The 22003-nt window shown below is 34.8% G+C and overlaps 1 protein-coding gene across 1 annotated transcript in view; it reads left to right on the top strand.

Moving 5' to 3' along the window:
• Positions 1-22003, top strand: part of PSD3 (pleckstrin and Sec7 domain containing 3) — a 500329-nt gene that overhangs the window by 443109 nt on the left and 35217 nt on the right. Inside the window, 3 exon segments of the mRNA XM_039875742.1 lie at positions 1579-1649; positions 18983-19140; positions 21756-21900. Of these exon segments, the coding sequence (XP_039731676.1) occupies positions 1579-1649; positions 18983-19140; positions 21756-21900 (374 nt within the window).

The following is a 22003-nucleotide window of genomic DNA, read 5'->3' as shown; positions in this document are numbered from 1 at the left end:
TGATGGGCATATCATGGCTATTATATCTTGGCCGTTATATCTTGGCTATTATAAATAATGCTGCAGTGAACATAGGGGTGTTTTGGATTTCTTCAGATAAATATCCAGAAGTAGAATTGCTGGGTCTTCAGGTAGTTCTATTTTTAATTTTTTGAGAAACCTCCATACTGTTTTCCATAGTGGCTGCATCAATTTGCAATCCCACCAACAGCGTAGGAGGGTTTCCTTTTCTCCACATCCTTGTTTGTCAATGGTATACTTTTTTTTTGTAATTTATTTTCAAGTACACACTTTTAAACCTTACATAGTAGAAACAGATGGGATAATTTTTAAAATTTCCCCTGGAAATCTACAGAGTGGATGTTTTGAGTCCTTTTTTGCCAGGTGGATATCTCAGTATGGTGTTGGCAGGAGCACCCATGTTCTGTAAACAGAAATTCACCCAATTTCCAAGTCTAAGAATTCTTGAGTCTTCAGTCAAAGGAGACTTAAAGGATTTAAATCTAAGAATAATGTACTTCCTAATTTAATCATGTATCCAAGTTAAAGACAGCCTAAAGGCCACCAAATAATTGATAAAGGAATAAAAATAAATAGCCCTCCCTACCTATTTGGGTAGACAAGTTTAGAAAAATGGCATTCAGGTAATAACGTTTTCCAGTTACAGCTTTATTTTATTAAGATTAAGAACAAATAGTAAACTTTTGATAATTTGTGCTTTAGCTTTAGGGCAATCTGTAAAAGTTTATATAATTCAATATATAGTCAATATATAGAAATTCTTGTAGTCAAGGAAAGCAGAAACAAAAGGAATGTAAGAACTTCTGAAAGAAAATTTATTTGCAGAATTTTTGTGAGGGTGCCTAATGTCTGCCTTGCACTGTGCCAGGTTCTGTGAATTCTAAAGATGGATACTTTCTCTTAGGTCATTCACAATCTACTAAAAGAGAAACACAAAAAGATAATGTTACAATGCAGCAGGTTCTGCAGCAGAGGTGTCACAGGTTGTCGCAGGAGTAATAATAACTAAAGTTATAATCTGGTTGGTGGGTGTGTGGGAGAAATGCCAAGAGGACTTCTTTTATATTAAGACCTTTTTCTTATGATTCCTAGAAACTTTGGTGAAGCCGTAGAGGCTCTGGTACATGAGCCTTTCATACTTTTCTCTTCCATTAATATGTACTTCCAATATGCCTCTCTTGCTTTCCCAGTCTTTCAGTCATCTTTACTAGAGGGCAGACTGTAGATCCATGCTATCCGAATTCAGATTCTTCCTCCTCTTCCTATTTGACCATGAGAGATTACTTCTCTGTTTCAGTTTCGTAAAAAGCGAGAGTAATAGTACCTACATCTCAGAATTATTGTGATGATTAAATGAGATAATACATGGAAAACATTTTTAGAATACTGGCTATTATACAGTAAAGCTCAAGAAAATTTTAGTTTTCATAATTACAAGTTTTGGTAGCTAAGAAACCAGGAACATTAAAACACAGTCTCCATGTTGACCATTTAGGTTCTCTTTCTAAAATGCTCATTTCTGTCAAATAAAATTTTCCATATTTTTTTCCTTTCTAGCTCCAAGAGGCAAGCGAGGATGGAAAACCTTTTATGCTGTACTAAAGGGAACAGTCCTTTACTTGCAAAAGGTAAAAATAAAAAATAAAGCCCTCAAAACTTTATGCAATGATAGACCAGTTACCCAAAAAATATTCACTTTATACAAAGAAGCCACATAAAACACCCAAAAGACTGTTTAATTAACATCTAAATTCTTTTTTGGATTTGTTTTGTTCCTGGTAAGATAATTATTTTGGAAATTATGCATATAACATGTATAATATTTTATATATGTGTATGTGTTATGATGAGAGGAAACAGATGAGCTGTGTTCTAATTATGTTCAATTAGAAATGTTTAATATAAGTTAAATTACACTTCATAAGGTCTGTGCAGGTACAGAACTATGGCAGCACTTGTTTCAATGGGTATTTATACTGTAAATTAGTTACATCTTTTATTTATTGTTAACAATATGTCTTTATTTAGTTATCTTCATTTAGATCCTCCCTAAGTCTACAAATATAGCATACCAAAATTTATGAGATACAGCAAAAGCAGTACTAAGAGGGAAGTTTATAATAATAAAGACATACAATAAAAAAAAAAGAAAATATCAAATAAACAACCTAACTTTATACCCCAAGGAACTAGAAGAAGAACAAACAAATCCCCAAGTCAGTAGAAGAAAAGAAACATTAAGATTAGAGCAGAAATAGATGAAATAGAAACCATAAAAACAACAGGAAAAAAAAATCAGTGAAACTAAGAATTGATGTTTTGAAAAGATCCATTAAATTGACAAACCTTTAGTTAGACTACTTAGAAAAAAAGACTCAAATAAGTCAGAAATAAAAAAAGAGATGTTACAACTGATGCCACAGAAATTAAAAGTATTCTAAGAAACTACACCAACAAATTGGACAACATAAAAGAAATGGATAAATCCCTAAAAAATACAATCTATTAAGACTGAATCATGAATGAATAGAAAATCAGAACAGAGCTGTAACTAGTAAGGAGATTGTCAGTAATCACCAATTCACCCATAAATCCTACCAAACTTTTAAATCTGAATTAATGCTAATCCTTCTCAAATTCTTCTAAAAAATCGAAGGTGAGAGGGAACACTTCTAAACGCATTTTATAAGGCCATCATTACCCTGATACCAACACCAGAAAGAAATACTACAAGAAAAGAAAACTTCAAGGCCAATATTTCTGGTAAATATATAGATGCAAAAATCCTCAACAAAATATTAGCAAATGGAATTCAACATCATATTAAAAGGAACACACACCATGACCAAGTGCGATTTATTCCTGGAATGCAAGAATGGTTCAACCAATGGAAATCAGTTAATGTGATAAACCACATTAACAGAATGTAGGTTCTAAATCACATGATCATCTTCATAGATGCAGAAAAAGCATTTAATAAAAATTCAGCACCCTTTTATGATAAAAAAAAATTCAATAAATTAGGAATAAAAGGAAATTGTCTCACTGTAATAGAGCCACATATGAAAAGCCCACAGCTATCAGAGGACATTCTGTTTTGATTGGGGAGTTTATTCCATTTACATTTAAAGTAATGATTGTGAGAGAAGGACTTAGTATTAGTATTTTATAAATTGTTTTTTATTTTATAGCTCTTTTTTTTACCCTCTTTTTCTCAGTTGCTGTCTTCCTTTGTGTTTTGTTGATGTTTTATAGAAACAAGTTTTGATTGCTTTTTCATTTTCTTTTGTGTATCTTCTATAGGGATTTTCTTGGTGGTTACCATAAGGCTTACTTAAAACAGTATAATTCTAGCAGTCTATTTTAATCTGATAACTTTTTTTCAATCACATACAGAAACTCTACACTTTTACTTCACACATACACAAAGTTTATGATATGGATGTCAGAATTTCCCTCTCTTTATATTGTATATTAACAAATTTTGGTGTTTATAGTTATTCTTGGTACTTTTTTCTCTTAATATTTACAGTGGTGAACTCCATCAGTTATTTCTTATCTGGGAAAGTCTAAATCTCTCTATTTTTAAAGGACTAATTTGCTGAGTATACTATTCTTGGTTTACAGGGTTGTTGTTTCAGTATTCTGAATATATCATCCTACCCTCCCCTGACCTACAAGGTTTCTGCTGAGAAATCCTATGATAGTCTTAAGGGATTCTCTTGTATATGGCAAATCACTGTTCCCTTGCTGTTTTCAGAATTCTCTCTTCATCTTTGACTTTTGGCAACTTGATTATAATGTGTCTTTATGTGTATGTCTTTGGATTTATCTTCTTTTGAGATTATTGGGCTTCTTGGATCTGGATGTCTATTTCCTTCCCCAGATTTGGGAAGTTTTAAGGTTTACAGCATCAAGCCACCCAGCTCTCCCTTGTCCCGAGTTGCAGCTAGGCATCCAGAGTATTCCAACTCTCTCCATCAATGCCCCATGTCAGGTGAGACAGATGCCATTTCCCCTGGACAGCCCTCTGATGAGCTCGAATGCCAGATTCACTCCACTCCTCTTTCTCCCATCCAAGGAAAAGCCTTAGGTTATGCATCTTTCTCCCAATCTTTGTTCTTCTTACCCAGTTGAATGCAGCTGTTCTTGGCTTCTTGCTTGCCTAAAATACTGCAACTTCTTAACTGTATTCTGGCATTCTCATAAAGGTATTTTGATCCATACATCATTGTTAAATTGATGTTTCTTTGAGGCGAACAAGAACTGAGAGTCCCTATTCTGTCATCTTGCTAATGTCACTCCTAGGAAAAGGTTTTTAAGTCTAACTGGACTATGATATAGTTTGGCATCTTTTTCTTTTTACTGTACTTATCACTGTAAACATTTTTAGATTAAATATTTTGTAGAAATATTTTTGGTCAATCTGGTATCTGATGACCAATATGGTTTTATTTTTTCCTCTTAATAGGTTTACAAAAACATTAATTTTAATTGCTTACAATATTTTCCATTAAGTAGATTTACCATAAATAATTCTTTTCCTATTTTTAAACATACTTTTAAAAATTTTTCAATTATAAATAATGGTGTGTGTGTGCGTGCACGCACATATATCTGTTTATTTCCTAAAGGTAGATTGCTGGTAGTGTCATGGATCACAGGGACAAGGTAGGAGCTGTTTAAAATTATAAGCACACCTCAGAGATATTGTGAGTTCTATTCTAGACCACTGCAATAAAGCAAATATTGTAATAAAGTGAGTCACAACTTATTTGGTTTCTCAGAGCATATGAAAGTTATATTTACACTATATCATAGTCTGTTAAGTGTGAAGTAGCATTATGTATTAAAAAAAAAATGTACCCCTTAATTAACAATTACTTTATTGCTTAAAAAATGCTAACCATTATCTGAGCCTTTGGTGAGTTGTAATCTTTTTGCTGGTGGAGGATCTTGCCCTAGAACACCAAAGATCACTGATTACAGATCACCATAGCAAATACAATAATAATTAAAAAGGTTTAAATATTGTGAGAATTACCAAAATGTAACAAGAGACATGAAGTGAGTAAATGCTGTTAAAAAATGGCACCAATAGACTTGCTCTACTCAGGGTTGCCACAGACTTTCAATTTGGGGAAAAGAAAAAAAAAATACACAGTATCTGAGAATCAAAATAAAGCAAAGCACAATAAAACAAGGTATGCCTGTATTAAGACATATTTATAAGTTACTTTCATTAAGATTGAACAAGGTCTTTCATTCCCAATAGCAGTTTATGACAATATCTGTCTCATCAGAACCTATTCTCACCACACTAATTACTGATATTTGGATATTTAAAGAAAAAGATCTCATTCATTTTTGAGCTTTTTGTTTTCAGTGCACAAACATATGCCCTTACACACTTTACACACTTCTCTAGCCTTTCCACACTTTTGTTTCTTTGGGAGCCCTTCCCTTTGCTGTAACATCTACAATCCTGAGAATCGGATGGCAACTCGGTGTGATGACATCCACATTTGAACTACTGAGATAATAAACTGTTTTGACATGGAGATACAACTATTGAGGAGAAATATCTTTGATTCCTTTTTATTTTAAGCCTTCTAAAGAATTATAATAATGCCCTATATAATAAAATTGAAAGACTAATTCTTTTTAAGAGCAATCATTCTTAGGAGTCCACCCAGATCAATATTTTAAAGGACCTCGACTGCACCATAAAATATCTTATATTAACATTTTACATTATTACCAGAACAGCTTTGTAAGGAACACTTTTACAATTCTCTTTTTCCTATTTTTCTGTGGGATGGCTAGATTAAGAAGAAGCATATCTGACACAAACCTTTTTTTTTTCCTTTTGGAATAGGTTAGGTAAGGGATATTAGAGCATGGGATACTTTACCTTGGACCACAGCTCTCTTTGTGGTTAAATAACCTTTGCAGAAAGAGGTATGGAATTAGTTGAAACTCAAAGTTACAAAAAGAAAAAAAAAAAGACTTGTGGCATCTTTCTAAAATGTACGCATTACTTTGAGAGACAAAACAATAGCAGAAATGTTGATATCAGGAGATTATCTATGCTCTTAGGTGTCCAGATATCTTATCTTTTCTTATTTCCCTATGGAATCAACACAGCTTCTAATTTATGAGTCAACTGCTTTGGCCAAAGCAGCATGTGTGTACATGCTGGGCCCACATTGGTCCTTTCAGCTAGCTTCATCTCTGCAGGAAACAACCCTTTGAAATTAAATTTAACATGTCACAGTTGTTTATTCAGTATAAATCCTATTCTCTTATACTTTTTCGTTTTCTCTAAAGTCTCCATAAGGGGCATAACTGTCTTTGGCAAAAACCATTTCATTGAATACCTAACCACAGGATTTCCACCCACTCCATCTCAGGGTGAGCCCGGGAATAGAGGGAAATGCTCTTGCATTCAACATTTGACAGAAGTGATGCAAAGAGAGATGCTGTTTCCAAGTTACAGCTTTCCCCATCTCATTGTCCTCTCAGATAAATGAATTGGATTAGGTTGGACTCATCCAGATATAGAAGAGAAAGTCCTATATGTGGACAAGAGAATGACTTTGTAAACTTTGAAGCTTCAGCATCAGTTTGGATTAGAGCTCCAAAATTAGATCGTGTCTCCATATTTATGGTACCTCTGGAGTGTGACAAATATGCGTTTAGGGAAAGTTGGGTGAAATTCTTCTTATAAAGTAAAAAATAGGACACAAAGAAAATGATACATTTGTGTAGGAGAGTGCAAAGTAGAGCTGTGGCCTACCTATCGGGTGGTGATTTCATCTGAATCAGTAAGAATGCAAACAATTCTGTAAAATATCGACTTAGGATGAGAGTAAGCCTGAAAAAGGGCAGCCATGATTTGTATCCAATCTCTATTGTTGTAGTTGTTAATGCCTTTTAAATTAAAAAGGAGAGGTTGAAAAGAAATGACAAGTGCTTGAAATTTCATTATAGTAATCAACCAATAACCGTTCCCAGAAACTTTACACAAATCCTAGAGACTAGCTCATCTGTCAGTAGAAGCTTAATAATAGCGGGCCAGGTTCTTGTATGGATATATCTACTGATTTTTTTAAATTGGTTTCTTCCTGATTTATAAAATTTAAAAAGCAAAAGAACAGATAGACAAGACAAATAGGAAAATGTTTGCATCTGAAAACCCCAGAGACTTGTAAAGCTCACCTGGCGCTGTCTGCTGTTGAACAGGCCTTTGAGATGTTGAGCTGCTCACCAGAAACAGCAGTGGTAGGTATTTAGACCTCTTCCTCTTTGAATTACCTCTGAGTTATAGAGTGTGTGAGTGTCTCAGTACTTGTACAGGGTGTGTCCTACAAAGGGCTTCTAATGTCCCATTGTTGGCTAGTTCTTAACTTGGCTGGAGTCCTAACGTGCCAAAGCATGACAGCAGATGCTACCCAAAAAGTAAGTTATATGATGCAGTATATGATATATTATTGCAAGATGACTTGGGGTTTGGACAGTTTGGGGTTTATATCCTCACATAACCATTTAGAGTTCATCATATGTCAACTCCTATTAAATTAAATGCAGGGTTTCAAAAGATGATAAGATCTAGTCTCTGCCTACAGAGGAATCTCAAAACAAGAGGAGAAACAGATACATTTGAACATTCACCAAACAGTGGGATAAATTAATAGATGGATGGAAAAGTTTTGCTGAGTAGGGCCCCCTAATCGTGCTCGCAAAGGTCAGAGAATGCCTTCCTGAGGAATGAATACATCTTGAACTGAGCAGGAATTTGCCAGGCAGGCAAGGTAATAAAAAGCAGTTAACCAGAGAGGGAAGAAATAAGAGATTTGAGAGAATGCCATGTTCAAAGAATGGCAGACGGCTTTTTATATTTGGATTATAGGATGAATGGGAAGTAGCAAGTGATAGAAACATGATGAAAAATGGTTTCAAATAACTAGTGCTTCATGAAAATGAAAGAGATAGTTTCACAGTATCGTAACTGCCCACTTCGCAAAAGCAGTTTTCTTCCCCCGAAGGAATTTCAAGCATTTGAGTGTGAGTTGTGTGCTGCTCCCACTGACACCCAGATACTCAAAGGATTTAGACAGCATTATACTCCATGCTAGGCAGCTCTCTCACAGGCCCTGCTAGGTAAAGCATGTGCCCCAGAAGTGGCACATTGTTCTCTCTGTGTTCTTAGAATGCTAATATTAACATACCTGGAATTCAAGTATAGCTGAGAAAAAAGGAGTAGTCACCCTTTCCTTTCCTTCCCCCTTTAGCCAATTCTGTTATTTGGGTGAGTGGTAATGAGAAAGGGCCCACTTTTTCCCTAGCCCAAGACTAGCTTAATTCAGTGTGTCAAAGACTTAGCGTACTACAGTAGGGTCTATGCCAGGTGCAGGGATGCAAAGATCATAGGATCTACCACCTGTTCTTAAGGGCCTCACTAGCACACTTAAGTTCTGCCACCATTCTAACCTTTTTATGACTCCTGGATTGACACTTAAAAGTGGACTTTGACTAAAAATTACTCTTCTGATACAGAGAGCCCTAATAGGAAGCAAATTAATAATGAATTCATCTATGAGATTAGGACTCTGCCAGTTTTTCAAACTGTATACACTGGAGATATGATTGTGAGCAAGATATAGTCCCTAAAAGAGCTTATGCTCCATCTGAAGAGATCAACAAATAAACATTTCAGTGCAATGTGATGTGTGCTACAGAGAAGTCAATATCCTGTGGAAGCACATTTGGAAGGACACATAACAACCCCAGGAAGAGAAGGGAAGATTGTGGAAGAATTCATGAAGAAAATGATACCTCAACCTACACTTAAAAGACAAATAGAAGTTAATCATATAGAAGAGTCAGACAAGGAGAAATCTGTGTGGATGCCTGGATGTGTGAGACCACAGCACATTGAGGGAGCTGCAGTTTCAGTGGCGTATGAAGGGTGTCCCAGGCAGATTATGAAGAGCATATAAAAGCCATGTTTAGAAGTTGAGATTTTGTCTTGGAGCAATGGGTTTTTAATGGAGTGTGACATGATCGGATTTATATTTTAGAAAGATCAGCCTGGCTATAAGATTGAAAATAGATTGGAGGCAAATTCAGTCAGAGACTTAGAGACCAGATTAGCTTAAACTTTGGTAGAAGTAAGTGGGAAAGGAGAACATAGTCTAACTAGAGTTCAGTTTGTAGTGCTGAATTCAAGATGTCTGTGGAATAATAAATGGATCTGTCCAACAGGCAGTTATGAATACTTAGATTTGGAGCTGAGGATTGGGGCTAGAAATAAAGATCTAGAGAGTTATCAAAAAATAAGTAGGAATTTCAGCTTTGGGAGTAGATGATGTCACTGAGAGTTTGTAGAGTGAGGAAAGAATAGAGGATAGAACCAGTGGAAGAGATACTCCATATGTTCCCAAAGAGGAATAGACAGTGAAAGAGTCTGAACAGTGACCAAAGCCTGGAAGGGAACAGAGAGACAGACAGACAGACAGACAGACAGACAGACAGGTGTCAAGAGATGTTGCATGCTGTGAAAAGGTTAAATTGGAATTGGTAAGTGGCACTTGAATTCAGCAAGAAAAATTATCGATAAAGCGATTGAAGTAGAATGTGTGGCGTGCAAGCAGATTGGAATGAGAGTTAAAGACAGGCAGAGAGTATGTAGACAGCTACTTTCAAGAGACTTGACTTGTAGTTTCCACTTGGATCTTCCCTCCACTCCCCCTTTACTGCTACCTCCCTTCTTGTGACTTTTGCAAATAACAGATCCCTGGAGTCTATCTCATTTCTCTGGAATCTCTTTTCTTTCCTGTTATTGATTTTCCTCTAAAGTGAAATAAGTCCTTTTCTTTCTTCCTTTTCCTTGGACAGTTCCTGACATTATCGAAGCTCTTGTTTTGCTTCTTCAGGTTACACACACTCTTCCTCATGACCACCTCGTTTCCCTTTCTGGCCCCCCTCGCTTAATGTTATTAGGTCATATTTGCCTCTGACTTTCAAGCAAACGGCAATTCCACAGAATATTGCAGTAGTAATGTCAGAACCACTTATAAAATGTCATATGGGGAGCTATGTGAGAAATAACATGGTGTCAACCCCCTAAAGAAGCTGGGGTTTACAGTGCAGATGAGAAGACCAGTCTTAATGCAAAGAATGGCTAGTGACATGATATAAACCAAGTGTGTAGGTGAGTGATGGAATAAAACATAGGGCGAATGGAGTAAAGTTAGGTGAATAACTGATTCTAGTTTCTAGAACTCTCTTAGAGCATAATAGGGCATTTATGGTACAATGTTGTTGTTGTTGTTTTTTTTCTGTCTTGCAGCTAAGTAAGAATGCACTTTTAATCTTTATTTGGTTCTAGTACTTGCAGTCCCCTGAGCCTAGACTCATGCCCAAAAATGTTTACCCTCTTGATAATTATTATTATTGGAATATAAAGTGTTCATGGCAGAAGACTCTAATATTATCATTTTAATTCATATATGCTTTAAATTTTCAAAATTGCTATGAATAATGATAAAATGATTAAATTCCTGTTGGTCCTGATGATACATCGTTGTTGACGTCGAATATTAACCTCATATCCATTTGTTAACTGAGAGTGAGTCGTGTGCTAGCCAAATGCTTAGATAAGCCTTGCTATAACATAGCTTCAAAAGTTCTCTGTCGGTTTCTCTAATGGGCTTTGTGTCACTGCTAGTCTCTTCCTTTTTCTTGAAAATACTTTCTTGTAAACTTTATGATGGTATACTTGTTACAGGTCTAGTTGTGACAAAACTGAGCTTTGTTACCTTAAAATAAATTGTCAGGTGATTGATGGAGTGGTTAAGAGTAACAGGTGTAGGTGGCTGGTTAGTGGATGGCAGTGAATCACTTGATTATTATATTATTCTCCAGACAAGGCTTTCACAAAGCTTCTAATGCTTTTATCTTTAGGAGCTAGAAAACAACTACTCTAACCCGAATATTTTGCCTTTACCATGTCTTTAGAAGGTGAAAAATCCATTATCTAAAAATTAAGTTTGCTGTCACAGTATTCTGGGAACTCTCTGTCCTTAATGCAAAGTCTTTTCTTGGATTACTTGAAAGAGAGACTTGTTCCAGTTAACTGTCTGTACGTTTTTCTAAAAGTCAGATTGGAAAGGGAGGGTTTTATTTTGTTTTGTTTTGTTTTTTGTTTTTTGGGTTGTTTTTTTTTTTTGGTTTTGTTTTTTTGTTTTGTTTTGTTTTGTTTGCAGTTTTTGAAGTATAGGCAACATCATGAGTGAGCCTGGGCCAGCAGAAGGAGGATTCAGGCCTTCCAGACTGTGATGATGGTGGCCAGTCTGAGGCTGATGTGCCAAATACTGTAGTGCCAGGAGCTGACTGATCACTGGCCTGGTCCCAAGAGCAAAAAGCCTTCCTGTATGCTCAGGGTATTTTTATTTCCTTTTGTGAAACTGCCGGCTCTGTGCCCTTGCACACTTTGAAAAGGCCATATGGACCTTCTCTCATTCTCTACAATAATGAAAAATGCTTGAAAAAAAAGTTAATTAGGTTTTGAAGCCATGTTCTCTTAGGAAAGTAATGATCATATACACCTTTTCATTAGTCATAATTTAGATGAATGACCCAGTCCAGCAAAGAAGTATTACCATTACATAGGGGATATTTAGACATAATCATAATTTTAGAAAACTATAAATTCATGAAAAGACATTACATCTGAAGACACTTTATCTCCAAGGTTTAAGATATATAAACTATGCTCAGAAGGTGTCTTTTTACAAGCACAATTCCAGTTCAAGTGCCTAGCAAACAAACTGGTTTATTCCCAGTAAATATTCTGGTCCCCACGTGAAGAAATGAGATCATGCTTTGTGACTTCCAAGTTATTCAAGTGAGAGATAGATCTAGAGCTCAACCTCTGTCCCTGTTTGCTGTTTAGGTCCCTAGGCAGTACTTTTCCCATCTCTCTCTTATTCTCCCTCCCTCCCTCCCTTCCCTTCAGTAAATATTATAAACACACCAATCATGTGAAAGTTGTAGAGGAAAACATATGAATTAGACACTAACTTGGTCTCATAGGGCTCTGGACTGAGTGGTGCTAGTGTGGCTGATGGACACACATCAATGTGGTCATAGACAGCGACCAGTCCAGCCTTTAACAGAATGTTAGTGAAGCCTGGAACTAAGAGGAGAGCAGAAAATAGCCTCCCACCAACAAAAACTCTGATCACTGTATTAGAAATACAGAAGAACTATGGAAGGGTGCTAGGGTTTTATTTCTGCTTTAAAACTGCTAAGACTTAAGTTTCTTAAGATATCGAGTTAGGGAATCCTATAATCTTTTTGAAGGGCTGCCAATAGTGTTATTTGCTCTCCCTTTCAGTTCAGCTGTGTAGTTATTAAAAAAGATAGATCCTAACTTTCTGGTTCACTCACCAGATTTATCCTACAAAATTTCCTGTGCCTCACTGAAGTCTGAGGCCTTATTGAGAAAGCATTTCAGATTTTTCGGGTTCTACTACATGTTCCTTTTCTATGTGAAGTAAAGAGAGTTTAGATGCAGAATGTTTTAGTGCTGACAAAAGCCCTCCTACTGATAACTCCATAGCATTGTAACATGGAAGAAAGGCACCATACACGTGTTACTTGAACAAACTAAACATTTTGAATCTTTTGACTTGCTTATTCTCTCTTAATTTTCCTTAGTACAGTAATATGAGACATATGTTTCTGACTCTAAAATTGCTTATCTAACATGAGAAAATTAGATGAAATGATCCTTTAGGCTCCTTTCAGGTTTAAAATTCTATAAAAAGTGATTTTCAAATATCCAATTAGTTAAGTGATGGGCTAAAATATGCCTTCATTTTGTTCGCTATTATTCCTCGCTTCCAAATTTGTAGAAATTCAGCATTTTCTATGCTCCCTAGTAAAAGGAAAATGAAGCCGAATCATTTTTAGAAAAGATATCTAACCAGAAATACTTAGATATTTTTAAAAAGATAGTTATCAAATTACAAAAAAATACTTTAAATAACTTTTTTTAAAAAGTTAATAGACAGTTTAGGATCCAGTTTACTTTCAGTACTGACAAGTTTATTAATATACGCGTAGTTTCAAGAATGTGTTCTTAGCTCCTTCTGTCCGTATTCTCTCAGTGGAAATCCAGATCATTTCAACTTTGTTTTAAATTGTTTTCATTAGGTATAGCAATTTTACCTATTTAATAAGATATGAAGTAAATACTACTTTGAAACTGGAATGAGCATGTTTTTAATTGATGTTGATGAATTTCAGTTGTGATTTGGTCACTTTACAAATTGTTCTTTATATTCACCTAAGAATACAGATTTTCAGCCTGATGCCAATTATTTGCACATAATGTAGATGATTTTTGTGTTAGTTTGTTATTATTCAGATTCACAAGAGGTTTAATTAACAAGCTTTTTAGGAGGGGAAGGCATTTCATTTCATGCTTTAAATGAATTTGAAATAAATGGCATTATGAAATGACATTCTCGGTGCTTACTAGGGTAGCGGAGTGTTCTAATGAATCATATCAGATAACAAAGAGGTAGATTGCAAGTGAACACAGAGGTGGGTACCATGTTTTTAGGAATCCTTTTTGCCCCTTTTTTTGTTGTTGTTTGAGAAAATGGATAGTAATTAGATGTCGTGGAGCATTTTCTTTTCTTATAGAAGATGTCTTGATCGAATTTATCTTGCTCTCTGTTTCATATCTAGTTTATACAGCAAAGAGTCTTAGGTTTGAAATGGTTTGATTATAACAATTTATCCCTTACTTCTGCCTTCCCAATTTCATCACTTAAACCTTAGCTTCTACTTTAAGTAGTGAAAAATAAAGATGTCACAATGAATTCTGTAGGGTAGTTCCTTTCTTTTTATGTAATTGTCAGCCGTAACGTTTCCAATCTACCCTGATTTTGCTCATTTTTTATGGACTTGAGTTTCATTTTCTAGTGGGAATTCAGAATTCCAAACATAATTTTGTTTGTATTTTGCCTTTTTTTTAGTGGTGAAATATTACTGTAAACTAGAAAAGTGCAAGCTTGGTAAATGTAAAATTCTTTGACTTTGGTTTCATCCTTATTAAATAGATCTTATTTTTCATTTCTATCCTGTGTGGTATTTTCCTTCTAATATAAGGTAAACTGGCATTGTATCTTGGAGTTTGGGAAACTGCCTTAGAATCAAAAACAATGATACAGTTCTCCCAAGCCGAGTTACTATTAGCTATTCCTTAGGGCTATAATAAATATTGCATTTTGGAGCAGCCTGAGAATGTCATCCATTAAGCTTGGTTTTAAACAAAAATATCAGCAGAGAGAGTGTGCTTCAAGTGTCATCCAGTATTAATAGTTATGATTGGTCTCGTATTTCTCGTTCACCTGGAGCAACTTGTTAGACATCATGATATCTGTGAGAGTTGAACTGATAAGAGTAGTCGTCATCACCCCAAGGGATACTTACGGAATGAGAAAGGATGAAGGCTAATGGCAGAACTGACATCTGAAAGATAGGCTGTAGAGGAGATAGCAAAGTAATAGTCAGAGAGGTAGAAGAAAAACCAGGAGAATGTTTTAACAAGAAGCCGAGGAAGAATTTCAAGAATATTATTGACTTCTTTGGGTACTATATGAGGAGAACTGAAAAACTATTGAATTTTGCAATTAGGCAGATCACTGCTGACCTTTGCCAGAGCAGTTTCAGTGAAGGATAGACATGGACTCCAGGTCTCAATGGGGTAAAGGGTAAACTGGAAATTAATATATAAAAACAGTTAACGTGAGCTACTAACTCATCATATATAAAGGAAAAGAGAGAGGTGACAGAGGAGAAAGGAATATTTAAGAGGAATTATTTCTTATAAAGATAGGAGAGACCTTGAGCATATTTATAGGCTATAGAGAAGAAGCCAGTAGGTAGAGAATGATCTAAAATATAGAAAAAATATAACCAAGGGAATAAGATCTGAGGAAAGGTTGATGGAGGTTGATCTGCAAAAACAGGGTTAGCCTTGAGCAGGATTTCTCTGTTTTAGTAGGAAAAAAAGACAGAGGCGGTCATAAAACATAGGTGTTTATAGCATTTGTAAATAGAAAGTTTGATATTTACAAGCTTGACCTTAAAAATACAAGATCAAGCTATATGCTACTAAGAAATTATTATTAGAAATTATACCACCTAGCATTTGAGCACTTACTATATGCTGTGAAACATTAAGAGTTTATAAAACAATATCTCATTTAATTTCATCCTGTGACTCTATGAGGATGGTATTATTACTCTTTCTTAATCAAAGAAAGTAAAGATTAATAAGTTTAATTAACCTAAGGTCATAGAAACATTAAATATAACAGAACTAGTCATTTGAGCCTAGATGATTCTAACTCCAGGCATCTGTGCTCTTAACCACAACTGTACTGAAGGGGTATTGAAGAGAATGGTGGATGTTTGGCAGAATGTAATAGAGGATTATCATGGACATGTGAAGGGATTGTCAGTTGGCACTGCGTGCAGCCATAGCTAGAGACCATAAATCTGTGGTGGCAAACATCTGCACAACTGGGTTGATTATCTCTCACAGCAGTTAGCAGCCCAAGTGAATGATTATATAAGCGAGTATTAGGGTGGGAAATTTTTTAGTTCCAGACTGGATGGATAAGAATATTAAATCATAGCCTAGCAAAAATTCCTGAATTCTAAGGATTAAAAAAAAAAAAAAAACTTATGAGATTCCTAACAGAAAATATAAGCAAGGAAATAACTATAAACTGGCTTTTGCCTTTTGTAAAAATGGAATGTAAAACAGTAGAATAGCATCTACAGACCCGTGAGTGGAAAAAGAATGCAACCAAGAGTTCAATACCTAGTTCTATACATGTCAACAAAAATTAAAGATATTTGAAAATAAGAACTAGAGTATATCACCCACCTGAAAAAAATACTTGAAAGGAGAGAAAATAAAGGGATGATAAGTGACCTCAAGATAGAGAAAATATAGAAAATATAGAACCATGGACACAATTAAATCTAAAAGAATAAAGAGAGACTCGGGGAATGTGTAATGTAAGTATAAAATAAGGTTTCTGGTGACAGAAAATACACAAGATAATTTTAATAAGATTGCAGAATAAAACATTAAACTATTTCAGCAAAATTTAGTATTAATGGGAAGGGGAGGGAGGTAACTGAAACAATTTTAAAATCTTGTTGATGTGGACAAGCAGTAGAAAAATAGAGCATTTTGGTGGGAGAACCTTTTAAGTTTCCAGCTTATGTAACTAAGCACTAAACTGAATAAAGAGAAGGACATTTTAAAACAATAAATCTCACATAGTTATAAGGTAGATAACAGTCATAAACCTAATACACCAAGTAACATAGCAACTAAAATGTAAAACAAAAATTATTAGAAATTCCAGGGGAACTTAAAATATGATATAATAAAGATTAATATACTTGTCTCAAGATGATGAAGTCATAAAAAAATAATGTAACAGAGGAATCGAATCAATAAACTTGAATATAAATACACACTCATCTCTCAGAGAAAACTTTTTTGTATGCTTATGGAACATTAACAAAAATCAAACACGTAATTGGAAAACCTTAACAAATTACCCTTAATAAATTTGAGGAAGTAAAATAGACTTTTTAGACTACATTCTTTGGTCACAAGCCAATAAAATTAGAAACATATTGATAAAGAATTAAAAATTTAGAGACTTTAAATTTGAGAAACACATTGTTTAAAATGACTAAGATCAAAGAATAGATCAAAAAATAAAATACAAACTGGAGATTAATAAAAACACACTCTTTAATCTCAATCTACATATAACCTATACGTGGAGAAAAAAAATATGTAGCCTTAAATTTTTTCTTAAAGAAGAAGTATGAAAAACAAAAGAACTAAGTAATCATCTTAAATTCAAACAACAAGAAAATTAACCAAAAGAAACTAGTGAGAAAGAATTAAGTTAAAGCCCAAATTGTAGAACCGGAACATCAGAAATGGTACATACAAATTTCTAGACTGATCTCTGTGCAAACTCAGATATCAGGTGTGTTAGAGATCAGTATGTATGGAAATGGAGTAGCATATTCTCTAAAGATAATTTTGGCCCTGGTCATTTGTCTCCATTCATCAACCTCAGAGTCCTATGTGGAACTAAGTGGTTGAGTGGGTGGCCAGCTATGCAGGGTTCTATTATAGCATAATCATAAGGCTGGAGGGGATTCGCAGTCATGCTACCTCTAGTTGATACTCCTACTGTAATATCGGCTCCCCTGGAAAGAGATTTGTGAGTCTTGGAATGCTAAATCACTAATAAAAATCTCATTAGAAAAGACAAGACCCCAAAACAAAACTAGATTATAATTTTATGCATTACTGGTAATTATAGAAGAACGGATAATACATGTAAATATATTGTATTTTATTTTAATATTTCTTTTATTCTTTATTCATCATACCTCTCTAGAAAAACTTATTCTCAATAGCAGTTCTGTATCTCTGAGGCTTAATAAAATAGACTTGTTATCTTAAAGTAGAAATTTCATCATTTACTAATATAAACTTACATATAAATTTATAATCTTTATATTGCTATTGGTAGTTACTGTGCATCTTAAAATTTCTCTACCTTTGTCTCTCAGCACTGTCACTGACAGTGATTATTAAGGATCAACAGCTGCTGTTTATTTCTGACTCAGTTTGAAATGATGGCAATAGTACATTTGAATTCTTGCTTAATTTATGGAGGAGATGGGGAGGAAGAGAGGAGGAGGTATGGGAGAATGTAACTGTAATTTTTTTGAAAATTTATAAAACTAACCTGTGATAATAGACAATGTCTTCCTTTAGAGTTTTACTAATTAGAGGATAAGGGGTGTGTGTGTGCGCACACTCACACATGCGTGCTCTTAACAGAAGTGCAAGTTTAGCATCATGGCTTATAAAACATGGGAAGGTGAAAGAGGGGCCCTTCAACACTAGAAAACATTTCCTATGATAGTTTGTAATGTCTGTTATATTAACATTGGTTTTGAGGCCTTTTTTATTCTAACGGGCCCAGGGAAAGTACTAGATAAAATAACGACAACAACTACCAGGAAAACTACTAGATTTAATAATAACAATAATAGAATCAAATTTGTTTTAAATTCTTATTCTACTGGTTGGGTTTTTTAAGTTATATTTGGAGGGAATCCATACAAAAATAATCTTTATAAATTCTATGAATTCTGTATGGGTCATGCCCAAGATAAAACTGCATCTATACATGACACAATCCTTTTTATGTAATTTTACCCATTTTTCAAATTTATGATAATAGAGTTAAGCTTTCTCCTGATTATTAAGCTGATTTTCTTCTTTCAGAGAACAGCTGGAGAAATCATTTCATTGTACTGTTCATTTTTCTTTAATATTAGCATTAGAAGAAAGCAGTAGGAAAACGTAGTGTCCTTACAGCAAAGAAAACAATGGCATGGGTTTCACCATCAGAATAATTCTGTTATTGGGTATCTGAAAGCTTTTGCATTTGTCCATTTGTTCCTGAAATCACATCACCCTGTGTACCTAGCTTCATTTCAAATCACTGCAAAATACATGTGATAGATATTTTGTCTCTGGCCTTCCTTAGCAATTTACCTTAATTGCTATATATATCAGCTTTTTAAAAAGTACTCCTTAGATAAATGTGTATATTCTCATTCTGAACATACTTTTCAAACAATAGGATGTTTTGCGACATTTATGAAGCGGCAAAGAGTTGTTTTTACTCCCCATTCATTTTACTATTTTTCATGCACCTTCATGAATTTTCTACTATTTTTCTTTGTATTTTTAGATTTTTTAAAAGGTGAAATCTGAACATGATCTTGTCTTTATTTCATTTGTATCCATCCATAGGATGAATATAAGCCAGAAAAGGCCCTGTCTGAAGAGGATTTGAAAAACGCCGTGAGCGTGCACCACGCGCTAGCATCGAAGGCCACAGACTACGAAAAGAAACCAAACGTGCTTAAACTTAAAACTGCCGACTGGAGGGTCCTGCTCTTTCAAGCCCAGTATGTTTTGTTGGTTGGTTTGTTCTTGTTTTTTTTAGTTTGCGTAGCACCACTTTAAACCCAGAAAGGAAATCAGGATCTGCAGGGGAAATTTTTTAAATTGAAATCAGTCATTCATTGGTTACAGGAGAGAAACAACTGCCTGAGAAAACTAGAATGAGAGATAGAAATCCTGGGTTCAAGTTTTTTGTTCTCCACACAGCAGCCCTGTGACTTTTAGTCAGCCACCTACCATCTCTACACTTAGTATTCTTGAATAAAATACAAGGGTTTTAGTATACGCATTTCATCAGACAATGAGTAAAATAGACCTGGATTCAAATTACCATTTTAGCTCTTTGTCCTAGTATGTAATTTAACTTCTTTGAACCTCAGCTTGTCACTAGTGTAGATAATAATGGTTATCTCATAGGGTTCTTATGAGAATTAAACTAGATCAAGTATAGAAAGTACCTCACATAGTGCTTGGCACATAGAAAAACTGTTCAATAATAAGTGTAGATTTCCATTCATTCTCTCTTCTCTCTCCTCTGAGCTCTAATAGTCCGTGATTAAACTAGAAGGAAAAGATAAAATTATATTGTGGGCAAGGAAATAGGATAGATTGTCAGTTTAATAAGGGGTTCATGACAGCCTTTGGGTTAGAAGTGGAACATTCCATTTAGACAGAGTTCTGGATTTTCAGAACTGAGCCTCTAGAACAGGAATTTTAATTGGAGCACATGGCACAGCATCAGCATTGGTGGCAGACAATGTTAACTATTCGTGGCATGCCTTTCACAGCCTGAGCTTAACTCCAGAACTTTTCTCAACACTACCAATCGACTGCATTTGGCACTGGGGTTCAAATTTGACATCAAGATAGTGAACACAGGTATCTGCATGCTCGTTGGTCAACGCTGTGTAAGATCAAAAAATAATAATAATAGCAAGAGCAGGCACTCTGGTGATTTGTGGATGTTAAACTGACAAAGGTATACAATTGCTGACATCAGGTGAGGAGGGAGTTGTAAGGAAATCCAAGTTACACAAGATTTTTTAAGTGTGGGAGTAAGACAGTTTTAACACCACAAAGAGGGAACCATATAGCCAGATGTATAATTACAGCTATTAGTCATAAAAGTCCTTCAAATTATTCTATTCCTCAATTTTTTTAAATCTAAAAAACCAGATACGATAACTAAGGAGATCTAATTACTTCAGATAGAACTGATGCAGAAGTCAGTCAATTGAAATAATAGTGCCAGGGAAATCACATTAAGGAGGCCTACTGGGGTGCGATTACAAGGTGATATTAATGTGGTCTCAGGTTAGTGTGGTTTCTCAGAGTAATTAGTAAAGGAAATAATTTTAGGTTGGCTGACATTTTGTCCATCGCCTGTTTATTGATTATATACTTAGTGGATGATCTATCCTGGTTCACAACTGTTTCTACCACCCATTTGTGAATTCACAAATATCATTAACTGCTGTCACTGCTGGACTCTGCGAATGTGACATCTAAGTTAAAAGTATAATAATTACATCAAACGATTTCCACATCCTTTCAGGTGGATTTTTTAACAGCCTATGGAGGTTAAACTTTACATACCATATAATTCCACCTGCTTTGAGTGTATGATTTTTCATGATTTTCAAACAAGTTTTTATTGATTTTTAGCAAATTTACAGAATTGTGCAACCATTGCCACAATTCAGTTTTAAAACATTTCCATTATCCCAAAGAGATCCCTCGTGCCCATTTTGCTGTCACCCCCCATTTTCACCCCCAACCCCAAACACTATTAATCTCCTTCCTATCTCTCTAGCATTGCACTTTCTGGACTTTTCATATAAATGGAATCATACAGTATGTGGTCTCTTGTGTTTGTCTTCTTTCACTTAGCATAAAGTTATTGGAGCTCGTCCATTTTGTAGTATGTGTCAACATGTCACACTTTATTGCTGAGTAGTATTCGACACTAAGGATATATACCACATTTTGTTTGTTCATTGACTAGATGGACATTTGGATTGTTTTCCCTTTTTGACTCATAAAGAATGCTGCTGTGAACATTTACATACAAATCTTTTTGTGCCTTTACACTTTTATTTCTCTTGAGTATATACCTAGGAGTAGAATTGCTGGGTTGTATGATAAAATTTATAGTTAACTTTTCAAGAAACTGTCTAAACTGCTTTCCAAAGTGGGTATATCCTTTTACATTACATGGCATCTATCAATTTATCCCTCAGTTGGATTTTAAAATCAAGTCATGTGATTAGAAAAGATGGCTTAATTTTTTAATTATTTTTTTTACCTAGCCTAGTATCAAACAGAAAGCAGGAGTTTAGTAAATATTTATTGTCAAGTGATTTTGCTTCTTTCTCCTTCTCTGTCCTTGAGGAATAATTACAGCTTTACACTATGGTAGTCATGGGTCACAGGTCCCTTCATTACCATGTGATTGGTGTTGAAAATGTTCATCTCCAATTAAGTTTTGTCAGAGATTAATTGTAGCAAGAAGAATAAGTGATTTTATGTGCCATCTTAAATCAGTAATGAGAAATGGGCAAGACGTTGATGCACTTAGATATAGAAATACCCTAATGTTAAATACATTTCTTTCTCACAGGAGTCCAGAGGAAATGCAAGGATGGATAAACAAAATTAACTGTGTCGCAGCTGTATTTTCTGCACCACCATTTCCAGCAGCCATTGGGTCTCAGAAGAAGTTTAGTCGCCCACTTCTGCCTGCCACTACAACAAAATTGTCTCAGGTAAGTCATTTCATTAGAGCTTTGACCTTGGAAAAAAGCACTTTGTAAAATAATCTTAGTATTTGTATTTGAATAATGCTCTATAGTTTGGGGGCAAGAATGA

Source organism: Pteropus medius, unplaced genomic scaffold (assembly GCF_902729225.1).
Source record: "Pteropus medius unplaced genomic scaffold, Ma_sr-lr_union100, whole genome shotgun sequence".
In the NCBI taxonomy this organism is placed as follows: domain Eukaryota; kingdom Metazoa; phylum Chordata; class Mammalia; order Chiroptera; family Pteropodidae; genus Pteropus; species Pteropus medius.
The sequence above is the reverse complement of the archived record's forward strand: the minus strand, read 5'-3'. Positions and strand labels throughout refer to the sequence as shown.